General features: G+C 41.7%; 1 protein-coding gene across 2 annotated transcripts; it reads left to right on the top strand.

The window, feature by feature from the left end:
• The first annotated feature begins 435 nt into the window (after positions 1–435).
• rad54b (RAD54 homolog B) lies at positions 436–11,972 on the top strand. 2 transcript variants are annotated; one of them, XM_077597705.1, is made up of 16 exons: positions 436–557; positions 1,052–1,213; positions 1,449–1,635; positions 6,601–6,792; positions 6,981–7,268; positions 7,805–7,967; positions 8,054–8,279; positions 8,408–8,494; positions 8,573–8,693; positions 8,763–8,902; positions 9,676–9,966; positions 10,060–10,223; positions 10,287–10,548; positions 10,621–10,687; positions 11,299–11,496; positions 11,568–11,972. In XM_077597705.1, exons 2-16 carry the CDS (start codon positions 1,067–1,069, stop codon positions 11,783–11,785), a joined length of 2,751 nt encoding a protein of 916 aa, XP_077453831.1. In that variant the 5' UTR covers positions 436–557; positions 1,052–1,066; the 3' UTR covers positions 11,786–11,972. The 2 variants fall into 2 exon arrangements, with proteins under 2 accessions (XP_077453831.1, XP_077453832.1); XM_077597706.1 differs by lacking the exons at positions 436–557; positions 1,052–1,213; positions 1,449–1,635 and adding an exon at positions 3,509–3,630.
• The last annotated feature ends 429 nt before the right edge of the window (positions 11,973–12,401 follow it).

The raw sequence follows: 12,401 nt of genomic DNA, 5'->3' as shown, positions 1-12,401 counted from the left end.
TAACCGTATTTGTGCGTCGCTGTCAAGCCACGCCTTTCCCCTCTTTTGAACCCCGCCCCTTGCCTATAAGAGCGCATTTTATTTGAACATTTATACTGCGGTCCTTGTGTGACTTAAAATGACCACATGGTAGCAGTAGAGAGCTGCCTTATTTTTTTTAAAGACCGACGCCTCCCTGAATTCGGGTGACGTCTATGGATGGGGTAGTGGCAGAGTTTTAAAGATTATAGTTCTGAATGGCTTTGTGGCACCACACGTGACACACAAGAAGTGTCCGGTTGTCATATTTAAAATATGAATGAATACATTTTTACATTACTACTGGCTTTCGGTATGTAACTCTTCAGTGATACTGAGACCACTTACGTACGAGCACGACAACATAACCAAAATAAACGCACCATGCTTCACGACGTGAACAACTTCCTGGATTATAACCAATCACATTTCAGAACTCGTTCAGCGGGAAGAAAACACGGAAATGAAAACGCTGCGAATTTGGAAATCGTCAGTCAAGCGATTTACAAATACTAATGGCCTCTCTGAATTTGTAGCAAGTAGGTTTTGCCGTCATTTTTTATGTATATATTGTGTTCAAGATAACCTGTTAGTTGCTTATTTGGGTGTTAGCAACTGACCCTTTTGAGTTTTTATTCTGAATTGTTGAATCAGCTTTAATGCCTGCAACAAAAAACATAATCTATTATGCAGCTTTGTTTTCCTAAAAAATTAGTGAGCTAAAGGCATAATTGACACTACCAAAAATGTTTCTGCGCACCTCCAAACATAAAAAAATGTTAATATTAAAAGTTTTGATGGCTTTGAAATGTATTAGGAAATTTACTCAACTGTGTGACGTCTGGGCCTGCATAGTTTAATTGAAAGTAATCATTGTATTGTATTGTGTGGTGTTATTTGCCCTTAACTCTATTGTTTTAACGTAAATCATTGTTTTTAGTCATCATCCGTTATAAAGCAATAGTAATTTTCTGACCAATTGCGTGGAACTGGAAATGAGGTCATGTGTTTTGTTTTTATTGTTTTTTTACAGTTAGCAGATGAAATAATGAGGCGCTCAGCAGCCCCTAGTCAACTTCGGGGCAATGCTGCTAAAAAGCCTCGTTTCACTCCTCCCGGATCTACTCAGTCATCTATTGGCACGAAATTCAACTCTGATTTCCCAAATTCTAGCCTGGGAAATGCCTTAAATAAGGTAAATGATCTATTGCAGTGAATGTGAAATTTATCATCGTAAGGATGTAAAACCAAGTCTGATGTTGTCCATTTTTTTAAATATACTTGAAAATAGTGATTTTGCAAAAACCACTGTGATTTAAACTCTTTGTGGCGAACCTTTAAAAAAATAAACACATCTTGCAGTTTCCCCTTGGACTCAAAATGTTACCTACAATCTCGAAGTTGCTCATATTTTCTTGGTTGGTTGCCAGGTCCAAAAAAGTGTACCAGCTTCACTTCTTGACAAAAGCGGACATGATGTGCAAACAGCACCGGCCTTGTCTAATGCTCTGGCTCGAGTCCTCAGTGCAACAGAAATTAAAGAGAATGTTGATGTGTCGGAACATTCAAGTGCTACCTCGGAGGAACTCGCACCACAGCAAGACAGCGGAGGAACAGGTAAGGAGCGCATACACTTTATTAATTTCTTGAGATGTTAAACATATATTTTTAGGTAAAAAGTGGGCATTTTGGTCAAATAAACAATATATTTCAAATAATTACTCGGGGGTGGCCCAGCGGATGAGTGGTTAGTGCGTCTCCCTCGCAGCTCTGGGCTCCCGGGTTCACTTGTGTGGAGTTTGCATGTTCTCCCTGGGTTTTCTCCGGTTTCCTCACGCATTTCAAAAACATGCATGGTAGGCTGGTTGGACACTTTAAATGGCCACTAGGTATGAATGTGTGCGTGAATGGTTGTCCATCACCAATTCAGGGTGTCCCCTGCCTCTGGCCCGAGGTCAGCTGGGGTGGGCTTCAGCACCCCCGTGACTTGTGGGGATAGGCAGTTCAGAAAATGAAGGAATGAATGACTAATTACTATATTGGAAACTAGAAGATGCAAATTCTGGAGAAATTCTAGATTTGGGAGCTTTTTCTGGTTAATTCCTGTTGATACCAATATAAATTAAGAGGCATGCTTCTGTCAGATTTTGGTGGTACCGTTCGTTTTTGGAAAAATCCGTATGCAAAGAATTGTAACCGCAATAATGGCAAACTGCAGAGGATTGTTTTCAGGCATGGAGTCGCCCTCTGGTGGCTACTCAGAATTGTGCAAGCGCGCTCCTTAACGATTCATTTTAGAACAGCGCTAGTAATATAAACTGCAAAGCTAATGGGTTTGTTTTAAAAGAAGACAAGTATAAATGCAATTACCGCACATTTCAACCACTCTCTGGTTAATAGTCGACACAAATCACTCGTATTTCAAGCTGTAAATAATACCACGATGGCTTTAAAGCCGTCCGTTTTTTAAGCGGATTTAGTCCCGTGTTCACCTCTGGATCAGAAAATACATACGAGAGCAAGCGGGGGTTTATTTGCAAGTTTGACTTAAAAAAAAAAAATCCATAGCGACGGTGATTTTGTTAGCAATGTAGCATCATCACGAAGCAATTTTCGCGCATGCGCAATGCGCATACCTTAAACTCCTCCCAGTGTGCGTGTAGTCAGTTAAACCCGCGCCTCACACTAATGTAAAGCGGCCTCTGGAACGACCCCAAATAAACTGATTTCTACCGAATTCGTCTTTGTGTCACCCTTTTATGCTGTGTTTTGAGTCCACCTGGCCTTTCTGTGCTCGGTTTGAATTTAAGAGAGGCCCAACTGTAAGTAGGTCGGCCTGGGTTTAAGCGGCTTAACTACGTCAGTCTAAGCTGGGAGGAATTCATCCAAAACCCTCCGAGGTAGGCGGGGGCCTAAGCGAGGCTGGCCTAGTTAAGCCTGATCCTTATTGTGCACGGCAGTAGCCTGATTTTGTTGTGCAAGGAAGCAGAGGGGGAAACCGAGGCGTGGTGGGATTCCATGCTCATGACAGACCAAAGTCCGGGTGTGATTTGGAATGGGAAGAGAAGGAAAAAAAGGGTAAATTTAGCGGTTAAGTCAGCGTTCACTTCATATCTCGGTGGACTAAGACAATTCTGCTGCTAGGCAAGCAAAGACAAAGACATTTGGGGGCGCTGAGCGGCGAAGGCCCGACTGGGCTTTTAAGATGGCATCCGGTTCAGTGTTTCTCGCCAGCATGGTTGGGAAGGCTCGCTCTTCCAACTTTACTCTCTCCGAGAAGCTGGACCTGTTGAAACTCGTCCGGCCTCACATCCGTATCCTGGAGGAGCACACTAACAAACATGCGGTCATCATGGACAAGAACAAATGCTGGGACACCGTGGCGGAGCAGTACAACGCTCTGGGGGGTGATAGGCCGCACCGCACAGCGCAAGGACTCAGAACTCTTTACAAGAGGTTGAAGGAGTCGGCCAAACAGGAAGTGATGCAACGACGGCACGCCCAGCCGGAGTACAGGTCAAACGTTTCTGAGCCAACCAGGAGAATCATGGAGATGATCCCTCACCTCTTGCAACATGTGCCCGTCGATGAAAAGGATCTGACTCTGCGCAGGTATGCCGTGATGTACCACAACCAGCTGTAGATTACGGCAAACACACACACACATTTTGGTAGTTGTTCTAGCTTAGAATGAAGAACTGAAGTAATAATTCACAGGATAAATTGAATGGTTTTGGGGGGGTCTGCAAGTTTGTTTTGCTATTACTGTTTGTGGGGCTGTATAATACATGATTGAGATTGAATTTGTTTTGTTATTTGATGAAAATAGAGCAAAAGTAGTAAAATTGTTCCGCATACGGACCGCATTGTGATAAAATGGATGGATGGGCCAGATCAGACATACTCCTTTAAATATGAATTATTTATTATGTTAACATATTTCATGTAATGTTAAACATTTTGAAAAAGTACATCAAAAGAATTGTTTAAAATAAACCAGTGAATGGATTTTCTAAAGATATGGTCAAATAAATAATTATTTTTCATCTTAAGGAAGCAAATATTACGGGACACTCGCATTACAATTCCTTGCCCACTGGCTATGCTGTGCCCCATAAAAGAATAATTAATATGCACTACTGTTTGATAAGTTATTTTGAGGTTGCAAAAAAAACCCAGTCTTATCAATTATATTTTTTTAAATTTTGTAATTTCTTTAGCCCTTCATTACAAAAAGTATATATCGTTTTGTTTAACCAAAATAAGAGATTTTCCAACAGCTCTTGGTGATTCTGGACTTTGTGGATCAAACCAGTTATGATACATTTATGGAAATATTGGTCGTCAATTTAATGTTTTACAAAAACATGCGAAATCACATTGCCATAATTATTTATTTTGATCATAGTAGAAACCCAGGCAGTTTCCCACCTATAATTTTGTATGCGCCCGGAGCAACCAGTAAGAGCAGCATTTGCACCATCTTGTCGCATCTTAAATTCCGATGTAAAGAAAGACAAAAAAAACAAATACTATAATAGTTTTTCAGCACATAATGGATTAAGCGATGGACTAGATTAGAGGAACTGTACTGTAGTTGCACTTTTACATCTTCATCCCAATAACGTTTGGTGGGATAGTGGTTATCAACACTTGTTTGGTGATGCATTTTATAATATTTCCCTTGATCTTTGTTTTCATCCATTCTTCAGAATAATGTACAGTAAGCTCACATCCACTCCAACCGAGCCTCCTGGTTGTAGTTCCTCTCTGGCCGGTCCTCAAGAGTTCTCAGCAGCCATCCCAACTGTTTCCCACGAGGTGCTCCATCTGGACACCGACGATGATATAAAACCGCCCCCAGATCTCCCAATCCCCTCCACGCTCGCAGAGCCAATGCTGGAGGCGGGCTCGGATCTGACGGGGGAGCAGAATGCCAACAGAATCCACAATTATGACGCATCCTCATCTCTGGCCCCTTCGTCTGTCAACAGCCCCCTCTCCACCTCGCCGCTGTCTTTACGCCATGACTTCTACTCCAACAACATTTACTCAAATCACATCTACTCTCACCACGAGGCCGAGCGTTTGCGCCCTCTGCAGCTGGTGAAAGAGGAGCATGAGTTGTTGCACGCCAATCACAGAAAAATGGCCATGTACCTTGAGGAAAAGAGACAGGGGCTCAAAAGGAAGCAGCAACTAGAAGAGGAACTTTTGAGGGCTAAAATCAAAGTGGAAAAACTGAAAATGGCCCGACTCCGACATGGACTGCCAGTCCTTCCCTAGCAATGAGGAACACACTGCTTGGAAAATGAGATAAAAGACCCAGTTCCACTACTTCACTTTTCGTATTGCCTTTGTCAAATACCAATTGTTCTCCCTTAATCGCAATGGTACAGTACCTCAAGTGTTGAGATAGAAAATCTACAGTCCAAGGATAAATTACAAGAACCGACGCTGGGATTTGCAACATTTTCAATTGATGTTAACTTCCACACACACACGCATTCTCAGAAATAGTAATATGTATTATACTGAAAACATGAATTATTCTCCTCAGTTATAATGGACTGCTCTATTTTGAACACCACTGTATAATTGACCAGTTACACTGTGGTTACCCTCTTATGATGCTATGCCATATCAGTACCCACAAACGTGGCATATGTCATATTGAACCAGGTGGTAACTCAACTTTATAATTTGCTGGAGGAGAATTTGTTGAAAATCTGACATTAGAATTTTGATGAATGTGCCTCCAACAGTCAGAGTTTAACACTTTCTCCAACCATCACCAGCCTCCATGTTGTCTATTGTTCTTAAACACTGCGATTGCCCAGAATATGTACATATAAAGGTATTTCTCAAGAGAAGAGACTATACTGGTTATCATAAAATAAAGCAAAAAATGTGCTATTTGGTGTCATTTTGGCCTCAATCTACCCTGAACTGCTATTGGGAATATTCTGATAATTTGAAGATTTTCAATCAGTCAGCGTTCCACTTTTTATTTGATTTTTCTTCTTCAAAGAAGGTCAGTCCACATTTTTGTGCAAGCAGCATGTCAAGTTACATTTTGTTAGATCAACTCTTGTAACTTGTAAAAAACAAACTAAATTTGTGTAAGGCACACATCCTGCTAATTCAAACACAAGAATGTCCAATGTTCAATTTAGGATGCTCTGCTATTTTTGCAATGGTATGGTAGTAATAATACAGGTGATCCTACTTTGCGTTTTTTTTTTTTTAATTATCACGGCCTTGTGTAGTCTACATTATCTGTGATATTCGAGGGATTACCGTATATTGTCCTTGACTTTGAAATGTGATGGCCAATTGGGGGAGCGCATGTGACTTTGACTTTAATTGTTGTTTAACACAAGTGAATCTTTATTGCAGTTTTGGTAAATAACTGTTGGGTATTTTCTAATCAATTTTCTGTCTTTTTGTTAAACAGGTTACTAACCTTAGTTCTGCCCCCCACCCCAATATTTTACCCCTATTTGAACTGTTTAGATGTGTGTGCCGATGGTCTCAGTGTACTCTTCATTACTGTGCCTTGTTTTTAATCCGTTTCCATAGGCTTCCCTCAGACCTGCGTGTTCAATTCAGTCTCAAATACAGACAGCGGAGAAGATGCAGTGCGGTACTTCAGTGTGATGTGGTGTAAGGCCAGCAAGAAGAAACATAAGCGCTGGGAGGGTGACGCCGTCCTGGTGTTAAAGGGTCGCTCAGCCACCTTGAAAGATATGGAAGGCAAAAACATTGGACATGGTGAGATGTTTTAAATGTATATCCGGTAAGGCTTCACAGATAGATGGTAATAGAAGCCTACATAACTTTTAAGGGAGCTTTCATTGAACTCATTTGCTGACAATGACTGAATAATCCCTGTCAAAATGGATCTGCTGTTGAGTATCTTTATTGGAGGTCTATCATTGTTGTACTGCCCATCCATGTAGGTAGCGGCTACAAGATGTCTGTGCTGGCCTCTCTCGCTGAGGGAGAGACACTAATGATTGGAGCGAAAGAGGTGGAGGTGATGGGAATCATATCTGCCGAAGCCTTCGCCACAGGACGTTGCTTCCAAGATGCTCGGTTAGAAGGAGACGAGCCAGTCCCTAAAACGGTTCCCCGCCTGGTATCCAAACCTTTCTGCTCCCCTACACTGTCGCAGAGAGCCCAGAATCTTGAATCACAACCGAAGGAAGGGAAGATCTGCAGACCTCGCCACGATCCACAAGCTGCTGGTTTGTAAAAGGAATCAGTTCTCCCTCTTCGTCTTCAACCATTGTTATGATTGCCGTATTTTCTCGCATATAAGCCGTATTTGTAACTAAAAAAATGATGACTGAATCAAGGGTCTGGCTTATATGCGCACGAGATTTAGAGCGTTGCTATACTATTTTTCACCGGTAGATGTCAGCAAATTAACATTCACTATTTGTTGGTTATTTTCTGTTTTGCAGTAAGAAAACATCCATTACTGGATGAATTACTAACTTCCTTATGATATTGACCCTATTAATCTGCTTTTGAGTCATACAATATCCCAGAAATACCACAGGCGATGATTTTTCTTAAGATTTTCCCGTCAAAGTAATACATTTGGACTCCCTATTAAAACCATGAATATGGAGGTGAAAATTGTGAATAAGGGAGGCGGCTTATACACGAGAAATTCTAAAATTTAAGGATTTTAATGCTATTTTAAGGGCGCGGCTTATATGCGAGAAAATACGGTGCTTTTAATTTAAACAAAAACATTCCTTTGTATTATTCTCAGGTGCCCTAGTAATGCCTCGGCCCTCTTCCAACCACAAATGGTCTTATAACAAATCCGGGCTACCTGTAGTTGATGTTGTGGTTGACCCACATCTGACTAGTCACTTGCGCCCCCATCAGAGAGACGGCCTGCTTTTTCTCTATGAATGTGTTATGGGCATGAGGTTCGAACCTTGTTTCAATTCTACTACTTTAGTGAGATTTTCTGTTTTATACACCGTCCAATAAAGTAATTTATTTGTAATATCAGAGCCGCGGGACGCTACGGGGCCATCCTGGCCGATGAGATGGGTCTGGGGAAAACCCTCCAGAGTGTGGCGCTCTGCTGGACGCTGCTCAAGCAGGGACCGTATGGAGGAAAAGCAGTCACCAAGCGTGTGCTTGTCGTCACTCCCGGCAGCCTGGTGCAGAACTGGGGCGCAGAGTTCAACAAGTGGCTTGGACGTGAACGAATCAGTGTTTTCACAGTGGATCAGGTGAGGAAAAAGCAATCGGACCGCCAACTAACATAGTCGGTTACTGTCATTCTTGTTACTATATATGTGTAAGACGTACGCCTTGTTGCGGAGTCTTAGCTTGTGTTTTGAATTTTTCTCATTTAAAGGATCACAGGGTGGAGAAGTTTGTGTTGTCCCCTCTCCACAATGTTCTTGTGATCAGCTACGAGATGCTGCTGCGCTCCATCGAGCAGGTTTTCCTGGCTTTTTGTCTACACCTGTTCATGTGGAATCGCAAAGAATGACATCCGAATGCCATCTTGTCTTCTCAGGTGCAGAAAGTGGACTTTGGTCTCATCATCTGCGACGAGGGTCACAGGTTAAAAAACAGTAGCATCAAAACGTCCTCGGCTCTCAACAGCCTGAGCTGTACTCGCAGGGTTATTCTAACAGGTATGAATGATTGAGATGTACTTTTCTTGACCGCTGAGGATTTCCTTTGACGTGTACTGTTTTTTTAAGGCACTTCAGTGCAGAATGATCTACAAGAGTTCTACGCCATCATAGAATTTGTTAATCCAGGCATACTTGGCTCCACCATTGCTTATAGGAAGGTGTTTGAAGAGCCCATTCTTCGTTCCAGACAGCCTTCCTGTTCACAGGTAACTTTCATTCAACTCATTTTTAAGGATCTAATCTCTGGACATTTCTCTTAGTACTCTTGCACATTTTGAAGTGATGGAGGCCGCTGTTTCGCAAGTTATCTGACTTTTTCTGCCCATTCTGAATTTTTATGGGAACTTGTTCTCCGTTTTTTTTTTTATTTCAACAAACACTACATTAAGCAGTACATCGAGCTTGTAAGAGAAGCAGAGTGTTATTTTTCAATGTTACTATGTTAAATATTTCATTTTTTAAATGATTATCTTTGTTTAATTCATAAACATTTTACAATGTCGATAAAATATGTCTCTAAAGGTAGAGGTACCGCATTGGTCTCCCAAATGTCATTGTTTATATATTTTTACGGAATAACACAACTGAAAAAAATAATAATAATAATTTGAATAATTATGTATGATTACAAATTAAACTTAAAGAAAGGGAAACAAGAATCTGTGAGTCTGTAGTTAAATAAGTCCACTAAATAAATTAATGTAGGTAGAAAAGCATACAGTATGTTAGAAATGCCATATATGCTTATTTCAGTCATTCAATTAAAAAAATAACGATTTTATAGATGATGAGTTGGAGGTTTTTTTTAATACACAGAGTAGTAAATCTAAATAAGTTTCACTCTTTCAATTTAAATATGGGAATAGATTACTCGTAAATTTCCAACGATATTCATTTTATTTTACCTCCGTAACGCAATCATGGCTGTAAGTCATCATACGAAAGAAAACCTTTCTCCCACCTGTATTTCTACCAATAGGAAGAGAGCGCTTTGGGAGAGGAACGAGCAGCTGAGCTCTCCCGACTTACCGGCATGTTCATCTTAAGGAGGACCCAGGAGATCATTAACCACTACCTGCCACCACGCTTAGACTGGACCCTGTTCTGCAGGCCGTCCCCCTTGCAGCAGGAGATTTACAAGCTTCTTCTCAGTCACAGAATCTTCCGAGCCTGCATCCAGGGCTCCATGCAAACACACACACACTTGGTCTGTATCACTGCCCTGAAAAAGCTCTGTAATCACCCTGCTCTACTTCACGCCACCGTCATGGTGAGACTGTTTGACTTGGCTTTAGAATTTGACTCATTGAATGAGTCATGCGCTATGAAAGGTAATAATGTCTGCTTGGCAATGTTCTCTTAGGACAAAATGAAGGGTGAATCAGACGAGAGCTCATTATATGAAGGACTGGCACAGTTTTTCTCAGAAAGCCACACTCCAGGTGACTTTAACCCTGCTGACTCGGGCAAACTTTTAGTTCTGTTGGACCTACTGAAAACCATCAGACAGCTCAGCCCATCTGACAGGTCCGTTCTTAATACGTTTTGTACTTTTTATCGCATTTGTGTGAGTGTGCCATTCTCCTCCAGGGTGGTCATCGTCTCCAACTACACGAAGACGCTGGACATGCTCCAGAAGCTTTGCGCGCAAATGAGCTACACGTTCTGTCGGCTCGACGGACAAACGCCCACCAACCAGAGGCAGCGACTGGTCGACAGCTTCAACAGCCCGTATTCTCCTCATTTCCTCTTTCTGCTCAGCTCCAAAGCTGGAGGTGTAGGGTTAAATCTAGTGGGGGGTTCCCATCTGGTGCTTTATGACCTCGATTGGAACCCTGCCACCGATATCCAGGTATATCGACAATAACAACACACACGGGTTATATCGCTACTTTGGGACGTTTGTCTTTCTTGCTTTTTGCAGGCTATGGCTCGAGTGTGGCGGGATGGACAAAAGAAAACGGTGCACACCTACCGTCTCCTTACTGCTGGTAAGAATTGTCATGCTGTTGTAATCATTTTGTGCACCCTACGTTTTTTTTCTTCTTCTACTAAATACTATTTTGGTTCAAGACCTTTATCGTGTACAGCCGAGCAGAAAGAATCTTGTTTAATTTCCACAGACTTCCATTTTTCCTGGCGTGTAATAGTGGAGAACAAAAGATAAATAAACAGTAGTATTTTCAGGAAGTGGCAGCCCGACATGGGGAAGACATTTTATCTATGCTATTAATATTTTAGCCAATCAAATGCGAGAATCTCTGTTTATTCACTCTTTCCTGTGACATCTTAATTCCCATTCTCACATGCCCCTATGCTAAAGTCTGATGTGTATGACCAGGGCCATGGACATCACAAAATGAGTGTGCTCGCTGCCATCTAGTGGAACGTTATTGAATTGTCCTGCCACAAAGTGTCCAAAGAACACTTTTGGAGTTATGAAGTCTAATTGAAGTGTCCTGGCCAAGTTGTTAACGCATCTGCGCTCAATTTTGTCTCGCGTGGAGTTCACATCTGCTTGCATGGGTTTTCTATTGGCACTCCACCTTGCTTTTTATGATAAGCGTTTGTATTCATATGAAAGCAAATGTGACCCGCTTAGGCACCATCGAGGAGCGGATATTCCAGCGGCAGGTGTCCAAACAGGGTCTCTCCGGGACGGTGGTGGACCTCGGCAAAGGGTCCGAGCACGCCAGCTTCTCCGCCAACGAGCTCCGGGATCTTTTCAGCTTGGCGGACACTCCCTCGCTCACTCACGACCTGTTGAACTGCAATTGTGATGCGGACGGCTCAGTGAACGGTAGGTCTAATTTCAATCATCAATCAATTCATATTCGCGTGCTGCTCAAACCTTTTAAACACTGTGCTCAGCCATGAAAGAGGAAGTGGAGCAGGCACGTGAAAATCGGCCGTGCCAGCTCGGTCGGGACCTCGGAACGTCCACCCAGAAGCACCTCAGCATGTCCGAGCTGATGCAGTGGAGACATTTCTCTGGTGACGCCCACACCTTCTCGGATCCGTATCTGGATCACGCCCGAGAACACATCACTTTTGCCTTTCAGACCGCCATTTCTCAGCTGGATCAGTAAGATGCTAAATGTGTTTAATGTAGTAATTAAATGCGTTGTAGTCCTGCTAAACGCATATATTTCACTCATCATTGACGGAAAAGGGCATTCTCATTCCATTTTTCCAAGTTTATATAGAATAAATGTCTATCTTTGCTGCGAACATTTTCAGCACTAAATCGAATAAAAACGTTTGCCAGAAATGCGACATGATAGGCTCGACTTTCAGCATTACCTTTGATGGTGATAGAAAAGAAGGAGGAAAGAAAGGAGGATGGATATTGTTTATTGGTCATTTTTGCAAGAAAAAAGCCTTACTATACATGGTCATTTTTGCAAGAAAAAAGCCTTACTATACATGGTCATTTTTGCAAGAAAAAAGCCTTACTATACATGGTCATTTTTGCAAGAAAAAAGCCTTTTATACATGGTCATTTTTTCCAAAAAAAAAGCCTTACTATGCATGGTCATTTTTGAAAGAAAAAAGCTTTACTATACATGGTCATTTTTGAAAGAAAAAAAGCCTTTCTATACATGGTCATTTTTTCCAAAAAAAAAAGCCTTACTATACATGGTCATTTTTGCAAGAAAAAAGCCTTACTATACATGGTCATTTTTGCAATAAAAAAGCCTTACT

The sequence above is a fragment of the Stigmatopora argus genome, chromosome 4 (genome assembly GCF_051989625.1).
Source record: "Stigmatopora argus isolate UIUO_Sarg chromosome 4, RoL_Sarg_1.0, whole genome shotgun sequence".
Taxonomy (NCBI): Eukaryota; Metazoa; Chordata; class Actinopteri; order Syngnathiformes; family Syngnathidae; genus Stigmatopora; species Stigmatopora argus.
The sequence above is the reverse complement of the archived record's forward strand: the minus strand, read 5'-3'. Positions and strand labels throughout refer to the sequence as shown.